At 25.8% G+C, this 17,395-nt stretch overlaps 1 protein-coding gene across 1 annotated transcript; it reads right to left on the reverse strand.

The window, feature by feature from the left end:
* Positions 1–1,608: 1,608 nt before the first annotated feature.
* Positions 1,609–15,819, reverse strand: LOC145842445 (large ribosomal subunit protein mL65-like). The gene is made up of 12 exons (XM_082949895.1): positions 15,612–15,819; positions 15,172–15,241; positions 14,862–14,952; positions 14,098–14,234; positions 13,502–13,634; positions 11,897–12,097; positions 5,528–5,666; positions 4,548–4,683; positions 3,681–3,852; positions 3,028–3,153; positions 2,309–2,469; positions 1,609–2,052 (listed from the first exon to the last, which is right to left on the reverse strand). Exons 1-12 carry the CDS (start codon positions 15,814–15,816, stop codon positions 1,860–1,862), a joined length of 1,764 nt encoding a protein of 587 aa, XP_082806021.1. The 5' UTR covers positions 15,817–15,819; the 3' UTR covers positions 1,609–1,859.
* Between the last annotated feature and the right edge of the window lie 1,576 nt (positions 15,820–17,395).

The raw sequence follows: 17,395 nt of genomic DNA on the forward strand, positions 1-17,395 counted from the left end.
AAAATTTTGTTAAATACTTTTTTGATATCAGATGAAAGCATAATTAGCGTAGTGGACCTAAATATTGCTATTGTAGAATTATTAAACTGAAGAAGAAGTTAGTATGATTTATATTTAATCAGGTTGGCCTACCATTTTAATATAAATATTTTTTGAAAAAATCTAGGTCAGAAATTATATCAGTCTTCTAAGATTTTCGCTACTTTACTATTTTTTCAATTTATAAAAAGAAGTAAACTTAATTTTGGTTGTTTTAATGTTGTAGTAATTTGTGGACGCTCATTTTCTTGATATCTACTAAGTGTGCATGATTAAATACAATTAGTTTTCGATTTATTGAAAAAAAAGGTGTTCGAAAATTTTACATCTGTAACTAAAAGTTACTATGTACAATTAATAGCTGTTAATCACATTTGAATAAAGTAATTAATGTTTTTATTTTGTTAGCAATTTATATTTACTCTACAATTATAAAATTTCATAAACATCTCGATCGATTCTATATATAAAGGAAAAAAATAATTGTTTTTAAACTTTTGCAAAGAAATTATAAGACTAAATTCGGAACAAAACCGAGTGAACCACAATCTAAAAAAAGTTTACTAAATTTTGTAAAATGTAATTATAGACTTTTATTTCAAGGTAATTTTTTAGTGCTATTTTTTATTTTTTTGAATGTCACAGAACATTTATTCCAGTAAATTAGCCTTTAAACTATCCTGCGTAAAATGCAATCTTTTTTTAAATATTTTTCTATAAAGATTTGTTTTATGTTCTATTACCATGATTGCCAAGGATCCTAAAAAATTAATTACGGTATTTTCATTAAACTAACTTTTAAATTATTAAATTATTTTTGGCAACATAGGTTGCCAAAGGTTTTTAAGAATTTCTTTAGGTTTTAAAAGATACAATTTTTTGGGTCTAATTTTAGAACAAAATTAAGTTTAATGAAAAACAAAATATTCATATGAAAGAATTTTTTTGTCAAATCGAAATTTACTAATTTTACATGTAAGTATTGATTAAAATTTCATGTTTTTCCAAGTACTTAGTGATTTTTGTTCAAAATTCTAGCTTTTTTATTTAATTTAAGGTTTTTTTGGCAACCCTTTAAATATAAAAGACATAAAAAACATTTACAAACACTTATTTAGACTATAAGGTACAATTAAAATCGATTTTGAAATGAAAAAGAAAAGTTAGTCGTTAAAATATGAAACAAATAATTTAGCAAAAAAACAAAACTTAACAGTTTACTTAATTTCTTTTATAATATTAACTACCCAGTACTATACTTAAGAAAAGTATTTAAACTTTGGTCGTAATGTATTATTATGAAGGCTACGTAAAACTTTGATAGTTCAACAACTTTATGTTTTAAAAAAATATTTTGTCAAATTATCCACATTGAGTGGTTAAAATATTCTAAATTTATACTTTTTTTCATAACGCATACAAAGATTTACGTGGTAAATAGAAAAAACAAGAATAAATCAAACAATTAAAATATTACTTTTTTATTCAGGATCATTTACAGGACAAGATCGTACGTTTTCAGAAGAATAAAACAAAATTTATATTTTTAACAAGTAACAAAATGAACACTGAAGTATTACTTTTTTTTGCCATAGCATTAATATAGTTTATTAAATAAAAAAGTTGCTTATTTTTGAATAAAACACTAAACAAACTAATATAAACTAACAGAAAAAAAAAGAGACATCGATTTTTATTTTATTGAATATGAAAAACATACTTGTAAATTAATTTTCTATGAAGAAAAATCTTAACAGATCTCATTAACTAACATAACAAACAAGCTTCTAGCCGCTTTTAAAATTACCTAAAACTTTTTTCTACACCCCTTTTTTTCTGATATTTCTTGCGTACGACGCAATCTTCTTTGGGATGCTGTACGTCATGACCTTCTTCTGAATGGGAAGTCTTTCCCACTCTTCTTTTTCGGTTTTCTCCTTGAGAAGCTGCAGCTGCTTGGCCTTCTCTTCTGCTTCCTTCACATGCAGCGGCTTCTCGCTTTCCAATTCGTTGCTGGCAAATTTTGTATCGTAAGTTTCATTTGTAAAGTGTAAAAGTTTTAAAGATACAGTTTTAAACTTTACTACCACAATCTGGTATAAAAATAAAACTAGTTGACAATATTAATGGGTGCTTGTTGATATGTTGATATTGAAGGGTGCTTGTTTTGTATAAAAATAAAAAAAAAATAGTATGCCAATTTAAACATAAAGGATTCACTTTATTCTAAGTACCAAATTTATAAAAACCTAGCAGTTTGAAAACTCACTTTGTTTCTGAAACTTGCAAATGCAGACCACTTTCGTACTTATTCACCTCATCAGCTTGATAATTTTCAATGTCGTTGTAGCTTTGCATCATGACTTTGTATAAAGTTTTCAAAGCTTCAACGTTGAACTTTTTCTCACCATCAGCATTTGATTCAAACAACTGTAAAAAGTATGGCATAAAAATTTAACACTATCTTATTTTATATGGCAACAATTTTAGAAATGTTCAAGGTTTAATAACAATTCTAAGAAGATAACTTTGAGCTATCTGTAAACAAGACGTTAGAAAAAAAACAGTCACTTTTAAAACTAAGTCACATATAGGCAATATTCAATTCACAAACAATATTCAAAATAATTAAAAAACAATGTTTTAGAAAGGCCTTGGATTACAATAACCATCGCAATCGTATTTTTACAAATAAGGAATAAAAAAGTAAAAAAAACTCATAAAAAAAAAATCTTTATTGCTTTTAAGTACTACATATTTGTTTTTAAAATAAAAACTGGTATATATACATATTTTGAAAAAAGAGAAAATAGTTTTAAAATAGTTGAAGTATCTCAAGTGATCAACAAAATTTTATTTAAAATATTGTTAGTCATGAAGATATATAATATAGAGCTTTTAACACTAAATTTATAGAATGTACGATTTTGTACTTTTAAACAGATTTAATAAAAAACAATAAGTTTGTGCTATAATGTTGGTACTAACATTAACACTTGTTTTACCAAAGCACAGATTATTTTTGCAGTTTTCTTCAAGATTTTCTTTGTCAATGGCTAATGTGTTCAGTTGGTATGAAAAGAAAGAAAGATGATCCCCATCAAAAACAACAACCTGTTGTATTAATTTAAAACGTATCAAATCTTATTAATTTTAAAAACATCCCTATAATATAAAATAAGTTGATCAGCTCAAAGTATATTTAAAAAAAATAAGAAAATATCAAAAGTTGAAGTGTACATATAAATACAAAATTGAATTAATAACTTAATTTATACGCAAGAATTCTGAAGAAAATAACTGAGTTAAGTGCAAGCATATAGGTTTAAAAATAATGAGTAAAATAAAAAAATCTAAATCACTACCTTATAATTGATTTATATAAGAATATTTTTCAATAACAAACATTAACAGGATTTAAATATAATAAAATCGTATCTTAATAATATAAAAACCTTATTTTTTTATAATTGAAAAGTATTGAGCAAAATTAAGTCAAGATTACGTTAATTTAATTAAGTATAACAAGCATATAGGTTTCAAAAAACAACAAACAGCTAGTTTTAAAATAAAAAGTTTAAAACTAACCTAAACTAAAACACTGAAAAAAACCTAATTGAAAAATTAAAATTAAAACAAACATTCGAGCAGAAAGGCCTCGAAACGTCCTTGTCCATGTAAAATCCCGCGTAGGAAGCCTGCGCCGAGGTCCAGCAGAATCCCGACATGATGCCGTAAGCCTTCAGGTGCTCCTCCACCTCGCTCGTCATGTCTCCGTGCTCCATTCCCTCTTCGTACCACTCTCTCGAGTATCTGGGAGGGAAATTGAAAATTATTATTGTGTTCAAACATTGTGTTTTAAGAATTTAATGGGTTACTTTTTGTAACACATTATTTCGATGTCAACTAATATTTTACTAAAAGTTTAGGTAAACACGCTATGTTTCTAGATTCAACACATAACTAACGTTTAAATTTTTAGCTTGAACAAATAACTGAAATCAATACTTTTTCAGAAGAAAAATAGAAAGTTTTTATGACATACGTTCCAGACTTACTAGAAACCAAAAGTGATAAAAAACCTTTACTTTTTAGACCTAAAAAGTCTATCAAAATAATTTGAAAATTAGCTTCTTTAGTAAACAAAATTACATTCAGTGACTCAACAAGAAAACTAAGTATACTAAAACAAAAATGTACAGTGTTCACCGAGCAAAACTATTAACAATATCATTCTAGAAACTAAAGAAAACATATTTTCAATTTCAAGATACAAGAAAACAAGCCATAAAAATGCTAACAACTGGTATAGTTTATACGACCAAAACGCATTTAGATTATTTTAAATTAAAAAGTTAACATATTTATATATTTTATCTATTTATATAATAAAATTTAATTTTCTTTAGTATCAGTTTATTTTCTTCAAAGCAACCTTAAATTAAGTACGTATTTCGCAGTAAACATTAAAAATTGTAATTAGTTTAAACTTTCAACTTTCAACTAACGTAGGAGGAAGGAGGCAAACTTGCGATATTCCGTGATACTTGTTAGTGTATTTCGGTGCGTTCAGCTCCAACAACTTGTCCTGTTCGTATGCTTCTTGGTAGTTCGTGTCCAGATCACCGCAGAACATTTTTTGGCCTGCAATAGTACTTATCAATAAACATGATAAACTATTTACTATGATTTGTTCAACAAACAAAAATTGTCTAAAAATCATGAAAAATTAATTATTATATTATGTACATCTTTAATTTGTTTACTTAAAACTTAAGCAAGTTTTTATCAACTTGATACTTTTTTACAAAAAATTATCATAAAAAAGTTGTGATTTTAATTTCTCTAAGGAAGTTTTCGGACAACTTAATTTTTTTTTTGTAAATACATTTAATCCTGAATAACCTAAAAACAATTTTTTTCTAAAAATACAAAAAGTATAATGTATAAGAATTTTTAGCTATGCAATAATAAAATATAAAAGTAGCAAGTTTTTTTTTAAATGACACTGAAACTACAATAGTTTTAAAACTTGTAAGATCTTGGAATAAATTATTAAATAATATATTCCTAAATGTAAATAATATTATAACTTATTTAACAGTAAAAGAATCAATAGTTAAATTAGACTTTATGAAATACATTTAATTTTGAATATTATTTTCAACATTAAGCTGGCTATAGGAGGTCAAATTGTTTTCTAAAAAGATTGATTAGGAACTATTGAAAAATTTAAAAATAAAATAATGAACTATTCAACTTTTATACGTTATATAACAGTAATATTTAATCTTAAAATAGGATAAAAAGAAAATTGTAGTTTGGTTTAAAAATTTATAAAATACAACCGAATTGTAAAAAAAAATCTCATTAAAATGGCAATTATCAAAAAAAATAAACATTTTTTCCTAGTTATACTCAATTAACTTTACTTATTTTTATATAACTTTAGTAAACCTTATTATATAAATTAAAAAATTAATTTTACCTGTGTTTATCATATTTTTGTACTTTTTCTCTTCATGACCATATAGATATGGTGAAATTTGGTATGAAGGCACCTCATTGTTAGTTGATAATTGGCTATGAAAATCAGTAAATTTCGGTTGTTCTTGATCAGTAGAGATCTATTATGTAAATTTAAAATAAAAGTAAATTTACTTAGTTCAACTTATAAAGTATAAACTTTAAACATACTTAATTTTAGACGGACTAACTATAAATAATGTGTGAAGAAATTAAATGTTTTAACTAGTAGAAAAAACCGGTTTTGTATAAATTAAACAATGAAATAAAATGTTGACAGTACACAGTGGGCTGGCAAGTGGCCATTGACTATTTTCTTGACTAAACAGTTAAAGCAAGATTTTTATTTAATTGTTTAGAGCGGGGTTTTGTCTTTTAAAAACTGGTTTTGTTTCTGTTCTGCTTAAAGTATACTAAAAGTTATGTAAGCTTAAATGTAGCCAAAGTTTGCTTTTTTTAAGTTTAAAAAAGCCTCGAAAAATGCTTAAATTTTTGTCAAAATTAAGGTCTACATCTACTGTTAAAAAACACCTTTAAAGCATTTACACAAATACTTTTTTTTAAGTTTTTTCATTTCTTTGGTTTAGTGTTAATTGAAAAAAGTCAAAATTCTTTGAATATTTAAATGTAAAAGTGTATTATTTCTTATTTAAAAAATCTTCTATTCTCGCCAAAAATCCATTGAGGATTTTCTGGCAATTTAGGGCATTCTTCAGGGTTAATTTTCTCAATTTGTCACCTTAGAACCAACATAATTTTTTTTAAATAATTTAGTAAAAATGACAAGAAATCTATATACAAATTTACAGACAAATCTATCATGTGAAATATAACTATTTTTTTATGTTTTTACAAGCGATATTTCTGTTAAAAAATTGATATAATATCCTATCCCTGGTTTTTCACTATGACAAAAAAGACCATTTTGTATGTTCTAAAAGGTTCTTATCATGCTGTGGCTGGACATTTTAATTGGTCAGAATCGAAGTTTGAAGGAATATCTAAAAGTCAAGGTGTAAATAATTTAATTGAGTCACAAAGAAAAATTCAGAAATGTGTAGAAGAAGAAATAATGTTGCTCTTGAAAAACCAGATCCCACAGGCCATGGTGGAACTTTTACAACAGGTAACGTAGTTAAAACTTTGCTAAACACCAATAATAGGACTCTGCTGACGAAGCATATTTCTGATGTTAGTTTAAAAGAAAAGATTGACAAAATTATTTTGTATATTTCCATTATTTTATGCGTCATAAATTCTAACAGAAAGATTAATGTAGAGAAATACTCAGTTTTATGTCAAAAAACAATGATGCTGGTCATGTCGGTTAAATGGATTCGCTTTACACCAACTGTACATACTGTTTTTGCACATAGTGCTGAACTAATTGAGCAAAACAACGGTAGAGGTTTGCTAAATTGCACCGAAAGTGGATTGGAAGCTAACAACAAGTTTCTAAGACAGTACAGAATGAACTTTTCAAGGAAAACTTCTCAGTATGAAAATTTAACAGACTGTTTAAATCGATTATGGGACAAGAGTGACTTTGATGTTAACAACACTTTGGACAGACTGAATTGCACTTACTGTAGAGAAGTTGGACATACTGCGTGAAGTTGTTTGCAGCTATATGGTAAAATTTCATCATGTAGTTCAGAATGGGAAACGTTGTTACATATGCTTTGTGCTACTGAATAGAGAGAGTGTTTTATTTATTTTAGAAACTTAATTTCAAAGAAGTTTTAAGAACTTACTGTTTGACTTATATTTTTTAGTAAATTTAAAGTACTTTTTTCTAATCACAGGCTAAATTATTTTGTTTTTTGCAACGAATAAATGTTTTTATTGTTCAAAATGTTTGTGGTATTTTTCTTTTGATAAACTAGTACAAATGTAACGTTATTAATAATACAAACTTTGATATACAAAGATCAGTCTTAAATTAAAAATAAACTGTATTTAGAGTATAGTTTCACCCGGCTTGATATTGAAAATTCATTCATATTTAAACTAAAATGGGAGTAAATGTAGGGGTAGGGAGTACAGCACATTTTTTTGGTCATGTTGTAAAATCCATATGAGGAGTCTTGATTTGGACGTGTTTTGGTATCATTAAAAAGAATTTCGAAAAAAAAATTTAAAAAAATCGTAAAAAAAAACTGCACCCCAAAAAACTGATCTGGACCCCAAAATCACATAATTTTTGATTTTTTGACTTAAATAGTAATAAAGTCACTCATACACGTCCTAGACTTATATTTTATATCTTAAATTAAAGCTAATAATTATAGGCACACACTTAATGACATTTCAACTGCTTTTGGAATATTATGATGTCATAATCACACAAAATATGTAAATTTTATCTGTAAAATGGTGCGTTTTGAAAAATTAAGAAGCATAGCTGGTTGTCTAATCTAATTAAAACAAAATATTTTAAAATAAAACTTTGTAGATATACTTACTTACCTTTAAAATTTAGGTGATGTTGTATGTATATTAATGAGATATTTGATGTCATAATTCATTTAGCTATAAGTATTTAAAAATAACCCAAGAATGTTATTCAATTTGCATTACAACAACATAACGAAATACAAAAAAAGTTATAATTTATTATAGGCAACATAATGTTGTATGGCATTAAACATTAAGTTAATGATTGCAAAATAAATAGAGACTAGTATAATAAAGAAATAAAGAACATTGCATGATAAAACGAACATTGCACTGTATCATTTAGTATTAAAACTTAACATTACTGCAAAATGACTGATACTTTTAAAAATGCTAGTATAAAATAACTGTCAAATGATTGATAAAAATCTAACTAACTATATGTACATAATACTCATAAAAATACATAAAAAACTACTTTTTAACTTTATGTACAAGACATCTGTTCTACTATTAAATCTATTTGGACATGGTTTCTCAGTGAAAAAGTAATAAATCTTTTATTAGAAACATCCCATTCCCCATCAACTTTACAATCAAGAATAGAATCTAAATGCAAGTTTAGCAAACCACGTTTAAATGGGTGTTTCCACTTCGAATTACTTCTGTCTTGAACTCTCATTAGGTGGTCCATCTTATAAGTCCCATCATCATTTTTACCTTCACACATAGCAATATACCATGTGTCTGATGACCCTTTTTTAATTAATGTGACATAAAATTTCCCTTCCATAATATCTTCATTTTTTTCTTTCTGTATATTGGGGGAACAACCCCCTACAATGAATAATGCATCAGTGTTTGTTGGTAAAGAACATAGAGAGCACTCATCATCTTCTGCAACAAGAGCACATAAGTTTAGAAGTCTTTCTTCGTGAGTATTACCATTAACTTTAAAAAGTTCTGGATTGTATAACACTTCAGATTTGTGAGACTCTCTAAAGCAGTGGTTCCCAACCTTTTTGATGTCCCGCACCCCTAAAGTCTGTTAATTTGATCTCGCACCCCTAACACTATATGCTATAATTATTTATCAATTAACTATCAATCCTATTCCTTATCTTTGACATGATTGAGTACTAATTAAATAAACTGTATTCTAAAAAAAATAAAAAAGTTAATTACTAAGAATTTTTTTTTTATAAAGTTTATACAAAAACAATGCTTCAGCCTATGACTTCATCATTTAGTTTTTTAAGATTTGAAAAAGTACTAGAAGTGAGAAAAAAGCACTAGAAAAGTAATAAATATTAGGCTTAAACTTAAAACTAAACTTTTTATACATTTTGTTATGAATATATGTACTTAAAAAATAAAAATCAGCTGTTCTAAGTTAAGCTTATGTAATCTTTTATTTTCAAAACTATTAGCAGCTAGGAGGTTTCAAAATAATAAAGGTTTGAGTTAAGATTTTAAAAAATTAAAAGGTGCTTAGTCTTAAGTTGTCAAAAGATATGTATAAAAGCAAATACAAAAAAAGTTTGTATGCTTACAACATAAATAGAAAAAAGTAGATTGAAAAAGGTAAACGGTTTAAGTTCAAAAAAGGAATGAATAGAAATAAAGTTGATGTATTGAAAACTTTTGCTGATTTATAAAAATTGGATTCACTAAAGCTAAAAACAAGTTTTATTAAATGGTTTAAGACACAGAAATTGCTGAGAATTTTACAATTTACTGATGTTAAATCTTTAAGCACCACTTTCTGCACAACTAAGCTTAAAAAAAGATTACATTATAAATGTAATAGACTTAACAGCTAATAAAAAACCTGCTGAAGATACTAATTTTTATCTAAATATTTCAATTAAAATAGATGCTAGCTCATAAAATGTTTTAAACAATTAATGGCCAGTTAAGAAAATAAAATATTTAAAGAATAAATGATTAAAATTTAAGGTGTAAAACTCTAAGAAAGCTTTACTGAAATTTTAGTTATAAACTAACAGCTATTAATAAAAATAGTAAAATGAATTTACTTCTAGAAAAGCGCTCTTGCTCTATGACGTATTAATAAAATTTATTTATTCAGAAAATTAGCGCCAACTTCTTTTTATAACAAATTGTACTTTTTAACTTTATAAACTTTATCAGAGAGTGAAAATATCCTTCTTTATCATACAAAAATTAAAAGCCATCTCGCACCCCCTGGAATGCTGTCTCGCACCCCCAAGGGGTGCAAGCACCCCTGGTTGGGAACCCCTGCTCTAAAGTAAATTAACTCATTACGAACAATAACTTCATTTCGATTAGGATGAGATTTTAAAATAGAACGCAGTTCTTCCACGCTCACTACAGGCCCACCCCAACTTTTACACAGTTTGAGACGTTTCTGCACATATTGATCCCTTTTTTCCCTTTTTCAATTTTTTCCTTTATCTGTTTGAGCTTTAAATTTTTTTGATCTGCTACCCACATTTGCTCCATCTCATTCAGAAATTGAACAACTTTATTAAGTTTTTTTTTTATGTTTAGTTTGAAAAGATTCAGATATAAGTAATGTACAGTCATTTCTTATCCCTTTTGCTGTGAATCGTTGGTTCCTAAACTTTGCCACTGCTGCTCGCCTTCCAAAACCAGCAAGGTGTCTTTCAGATTCCAAGTTGTTTCTTATGAGTCCAACCAGTTCTTCATTACTTAATAGGTTGAGCACAGTAGCACGTGGTGAGTTTGACAAACGAAAGTTTCCAAAACCATATTCTCTACCTGTTTGGCGATCAAAAACTTGAGAGGCATGGAGACACATCTTCTTCAAATTTTACAACATATCTCAGAAGTTGGGTTTAACACTTTATATGTGGATAATGTACAACATAGGCATCCAAAGTATTCATTATTCCATTGCTGAGTTCTTTGTATAGTTTTCTTTTTATAATAAAAAAAATTCCATTTTACAGACAAAATTTGCATATTTTGTGTAATTATGATGTCATAATATATCAAAAGCAGTTGAAATGTCATTAAAGTTAGCCTATAATTATTAGCTTTCATTTAAGATATAATATATAAGTCTAGGACATGTATGAGTGACTTTATTACTATTTAAGTCGAAAAATCAAAAATTATGTGATTTTTTGGGTCCAGATCAGTTTTTTAGGGTGCAGTTTTTTTTTTAGGAATTTTTTTAATTTTTTTGTTAAATTCTTCTTAGTTAGACTAAAACACATCCGAATCAAGACTCCTCATGTGTCTAGCAAACACCACCCAAGTACTCCCTACCCCTAGTAAATGTAACTCTCTTGAGGTAGCCAATTATTATTTTCTTTTTTTTTTTTAAGTTTCTTTCTTTTAAGTTTCATTATAAATTAAAACTTTAACTATTTTTTAAATAAAAACAAACACTATTCTTATTGTAACACTAAGTGTAGGTTTAAATTGTATTATAGTGCTTTTTATAACAGTTTTATGTCAATGGCCGCTTGATCCCCGTTTTCAGCTGTGCAGTATGTTAATTTAGATATATATTTTTTGAAACAAAAACTTCAATAGTATTTTGTTTTAAGAATTTATGATAAAAGTTTCTAAGTACTAGTTTTATGCAGGAAATTAGTTAAAAATGTTTGCTCATAAGAACAGTAGAAACTTTTTATAGAAGTAATTTAACTAGTATTATCAGTAACTACGTATTTCTAACTAAAATTTTTGGCTGACAATATATAAAGATTTCTTTAAAACAAAAAAGAAATATATTACTTAGTTTCGGACAAAGTTTAACAAAATTACACCATAGTTTTGCGTAAAACTAGAATGGTACTACTAGGCTAGATTGTTCCTAAAATGTTATTCAATTTTACTTAACATACAACATTTTAAAAATTTACAATTAAGTCTATTGCTAAATATAGAGTATTAAAATTTGAAAGCTATTACATACCTGCACAAATGCTCTGTCATGAGTCTGGTAAACTTTTGACACATCCTCAGGCCAGTATTCTTTCCAGTGTCCTTCACCATTCAACCACATCATAGAATTTTCACAGTTGTAACTTACTTGAACTGATTTGTTCATAGAGAGTGTTGATGAAAAATACATTGTCATGTGTTTGATCAAGTCTTCGTTTTTCATTTGTTTTTTCTGTTGATATTTTTCAGCTATAATTCAATGGTCCCTCCAACTTACTTTTTTAGTATGTTTTGGTTATAAAATTGTATTCTACGGCTTATGAAAAATATCAGATTAAGGCCATAGGGGAGATAAAAATTTTTTTTTACAAAATAAACTTTGGATTTTATATGAAAGCTTTAATTACAAACTATAAGTCAGTTTTTATAGCGTTCAAAAATATCATTTAAATTTTGTGATATTTTATTTTTTGTAAAAAATTTCCGATACAAATGTATGGACCGCAAATTTTTTGGGGTCAATTTTCTCGGAAATTTTATAATCACTAAAAATTTATCTTCTCCTTCTTTTTTCAAGCAATCTTCTTCAAATTTCCAGGAAATGTTCTTTACATTATAGGAAAAAAAAAACGCTACTTATGAATTTTAATAATCTAAAAGATTAAAATATTATCAAAAAATAAAAAATAAAGTCTTGTTTTTCTATAAAAAATATATTTTTACTTAATTTTTTTAAATTCACAAGTAACGTTTTTTGGTGTTGTATAAAGATTAGACTGTGAAAGTTTGAAGAAGATTGCTTGAGAAATGTAGGATAAGATAGATTTTAAACAAAATAGTTTTTTTTCGCTGTTTTAGTTTTCCTTTCCCATAGGGAACCTATTATGCGGCCCAAATTTGACTGGTCATATCTCAAAAAACAGTTCGAATTCTTTAAAACCATAAAAAGCATCTTAAAACTTAGAAAAATTCTATAAAATAAGATAAATTTGTAAAAAACATGGCTTACCCCCTCCCCTATGGCCTTAAGTAAAATTTCTACTGTTTTCCTAAAACAATTGTAAATTCTATTTAAGTTAAAAACTAATACTAATTTATTAAAAACATTGAGAAAAACTATGTTTTAATAACTGATCTACAACATATTTAGTACACTGTTAAATTTTTAGTTAGTATGAGTATAGTTAGAAGGATTCAAAAATAAAAAAGTATTTTATTCTATTTAAGAGGATTACAGTAAAACTAAAGATTTTTTCACAAAAAATTAACTTTATGTTTTAATCAGTGTTCAAGCAGTAAACTTATAAAATTTAAAAATTTTTGTAATTTGAGTAGTTTTTCAAAAATGTTGAATGGAAAAACTTATCTGTATCAAAATACAAAATTATTTTGGCTGAATGTTTAATATACTGTTTAATTTAGTTAACTAATAGTAAAACTGCATTCATATAACTACATCTGCAATAAAAATCTATTACACAAAAAATAAACATAAAAAACAACATCAAAAATAAGACATATAGTTATAAAACTTATTTAGTATCTAGTATGGAAAAACTAGATTAAATCTCAATGTGAAAAAAGAATCTTAGTAAACAATAAAATACTATAAAATAAGTTGTTGATTACAGCTAACCTCGTAAGGATTTTCAATGTTGGCAAACTTTTCACTGGTGATTTCTTGCACTTCTAGAAAATGTTGCAAGTAATTCACAAAGTTGTTAAATTTTTCATCACCTACCTCAGCATTCTCAACATTGTACGGCAATCTGTTTATTTTTAGAATGACAGTTTGTCAACTACAATACACTAATCAAAAAAGTTTTTGTTTTTCAATAAAAAAACCTCTTTTTTTTAATTATATGCAAACTGCTATCAATCTAATAAAATATCTGGTTATTAATATTTACTTAATTAATAATTAGTAATTAATAATTACTTAATGCGCATAATTATAATATGATTCAAACTAGAAAACTCAAATACTTTTTTTATTAAGAAAACATTTAATGATAACAATAAAGTTTCTAAAATAAATAATAATAGTTTAATATTTTACTATAGTACAAAAAAAAAACAATTTTAAAATTAATGAGTATCAATGTGAGTAGAAACACATTAAATTTAATGTGGTGCACATAGTAAAATATAATAACTTTTTAGTTAAATTAAAAAAAAAAAACTAAATATACAACCTTAATTAATATATTTTAAATTAAGATATTCACTAACCCATGAACATAAATTGTGTGAGTCAAGTTTTGATACAAATAAGATTGGTTTGTTTGCGGAAAATCTTGATCAAATGCAGGAATTACAAATTTTTCTCCCAGATAATTGTCAAGAAGTATTTTAAAATGTTCATTCAACTAAAAGTTTGCTTTTATATCACACTTAAAAAAAACTTTTAAAAAATATTAAAATATCAAGTTTATTATTTTTATTAAATATTAAGTTACATATGTAGTTTTAACAGATATTAACGTTCAAGATTTTTACATTTATTATTTTGTATTAATTTTTTTTTTCTTATAAAATAATTAAATAAGCTATTATCAAAAAAAGGATATATACTGCACCAGTGGATCATCAACAATTGTTGACGACCTTGCGGTGTAGTCTAGTAGCTATTGAATAATTGTAAAAAAACTCAGCGTTACTGAAGATTGCAGAAATAACTACCAGTTAACTAAATAAAAGAATAAGAATTTTTTGTAAATTTTGAAAATATACTTGTTTTATATCTCCTTTTTTATAAATTTCGTTTTATCAATAAACTAGACTGAAAACTTATTTAAATGTTTTGGTTTATACATTTATTTTTATTAAATGATTTACAATAAAAAATATATGAAAAATTTACAAAACTTAAAAATGTAATCATAAAAAAAATTATGTACGCTTAAAAAACTATTCAGAAAGTGTATAGGTATTTAGGTGAAAACAAAGTATAACACTTTAATGTGGTAATTAAATAAGCATAAACACTATCTAACATTGTCACAGTTTTTCAATGGTTTTCGACCTTCTTTTGTGAGTATATCCTTATACCTGTCTTTAAATCCATCTGGAGCAGTTGATACCCACCTATTAGAATTCAAAGTTAATTTGTATTTACAAAAAAGTCGATGAGATAAAAATGACAATATTAAAAATAATGAATTTCTACTTAAATTTTAATAAATGCAATATATAATATACTTAAAAAATCATATACTACAACAAATATACTAGTAGAGAATAATTAGATAGAATTAATGAAATAAAGCTTATAAAAATATAATTTATGAAAAACAAAATCCTGACTTTTTTATATATGGTTCCATCCATTTGCTATGCTTCCAAGTAGCCCTTTGATCTGGCTGTACGGTGTATTCTAATGAAAATTAGTAAAGTTGTAAACAAAACATATATAAAAGTTTAAAATATGTTATTCAAAAAATTAATTTAAACTCAGGTTCTTTTAAAACACATAAAATACTATAAAATTTAATTAACCTTATTTCTAATTTTGTTTAATTATACAAAAGTACTTTCAAAACATAATGATATAAAACAGTACAATACCTCGGTAGTTTTTAAAATTTAATAATCTCAAAATTTTTTTTTTAATAATTTTTTTTAGTAATTACACTATTTAATACACTAAACTAAATGACTATATAATGCATCAACATTTATATGTGCAAAATATTTTTGTATACTATAAGTAAAAATTGAAAGTTTAAGAAAAGACTTCAACAGACCCCAAGGTTTTCTCTGACGCTGAGCTTTAATAACTTCTTCATAAACGTTTTTATTTAACGGTCTATGTGCTCGCCTTGCATCTGGTGTTTTAAACTGAGGATCTGTAAAATCTCCTCTAAAAGGATAGCAACTTTTACATGACAAACTAAACCTTCTTGTTTGTTGGATTAAATTTGCATTACAACTATTTAAACAATTAATCATGTTTAAACCTGTATAAATGTTGTATGAAAGTTTTAAAAGAAAAAGCTAAACTAACATTTAATTTTTCAGAGAAAAACATTAGTAGAGTAACAAATGAAGTGTTAAAAAACAAATAATGAAAAAAATGTTATTTATACAATACTTTTATTTCTAAACTAGATTTTGTTTAATCAGATTTTAACTACAAACAATATTTTGCCTTGTAGGGCTCTCAATAATAATAGATTAAACCTAAAAATGTATATAAATAAATTGTTAGGAACTATTATAAATCAAATGCAAAATAAGTGATTTTATTTTTTAATTTTTTTCTGAACAAATCTAAAATTAATTAAGTTAGTTTATATCTAATAGTAAATCTTTTTAAAGTAATGATACTAATAAAAATTAAGGGCATAGGGGGGGGTAAACACCCTTTTTTGGTTTTTAATCTTATTTTATATAGTTTTTAGTAAGCTACAAAATGCTATTTACAGATTTAAAAAATTCAAAATTATTTTTGAGATATAGCCAGTCAAAGTCGGAGGCAACAATAAGTTCCTTATGGAAGGCGCAAACTAAAACGGCAAAAATAGATCATTTCACTAAAAATATATTTTCTCCTACATTTTTTGAGATAACTACCTCAAGTTTTCAGGAAATGTTCCTTGATATATTTAGAAAATTTTGTTGGAAAGAATTTTTATTTTTTAATTTTTTTAAATTCTGTTCCGACAGAATTTTTAAAATATTGCAAAGAACATTTTCTGAAAGTTTGAGGTAATTATCTCAAAAAACGTAGGAGGAGATAGATTTTTAGTGATTTCTAGTTATTCACTGTTTTAGTTTGCACCTCCTATAAGGATCCTATTGTTGCCTCCAACTTTGACCGGCTATATCTCAAAAACTATTTTAAATTTTTAAAATCTGTAAAAAGCATCTTGTAGGTTAGTAAAAACTATATAAAATAAGATCAAAAACTAAAAAAGGGTGTTTACCCCCCCTCTATGCCCTTATATATGTCCTAAAGTTTATTAAGTTACAAAATTTAAGGGCATAGGGGGGGTAAACACCCTTTTTGGTTTTTGATCTTATTTTATATAGTTTTTACTAAGCTGCAAGATGCTTTTTACAGATTAAAAAAAATCAAAATAATTTTTGAGATATAGCCGGTCAAAGTCGAAGCCGACAATAGGATCCTTATGGGAGGTGCAAACTAAAACGTCAAATAACTAGAAATCACTAAAAATCTATCTCCTCCTATGTTTTTTGAGATAACTGCCTCAAATTTTCAGGAAATGTTCCTTGCAGTATTTAGAAAATTCTGTCGGAACAGAATTTAAAAAAATTAAAAAATAAAAATTTTATAACAAAAAGACAAAAAAAAATGTTTTTTTTTGTTTATTTTTTATATAAAAATTTTATTTTTTATTTTTAAAAAAATTCCTTCCAACAGAATTTTCTAAATAGATCAAGGAACATTTCCTGAAAGTTTGAGGTAGTTATCTCAAAAAACATAGGAGAAGATAGATTTTTAGTGAAATAGTCTATTTTTGCCGTTTTAGTTTGCGCCTCCCATAAGGATCCTATTGTCGGCTTT

Source organism: Thalia democratica, chromosome 8, assembly GCF_965202585.1.
Source record: "Thalia democratica chromosome 8, ktThaDemo2.hap1.1, whole genome shotgun sequence".
Taxonomy (NCBI): domain Eukaryota; kingdom Metazoa; phylum Chordata; class Thaliacea; order Salpida; family Salpidae; genus Thalia; species Thalia democratica.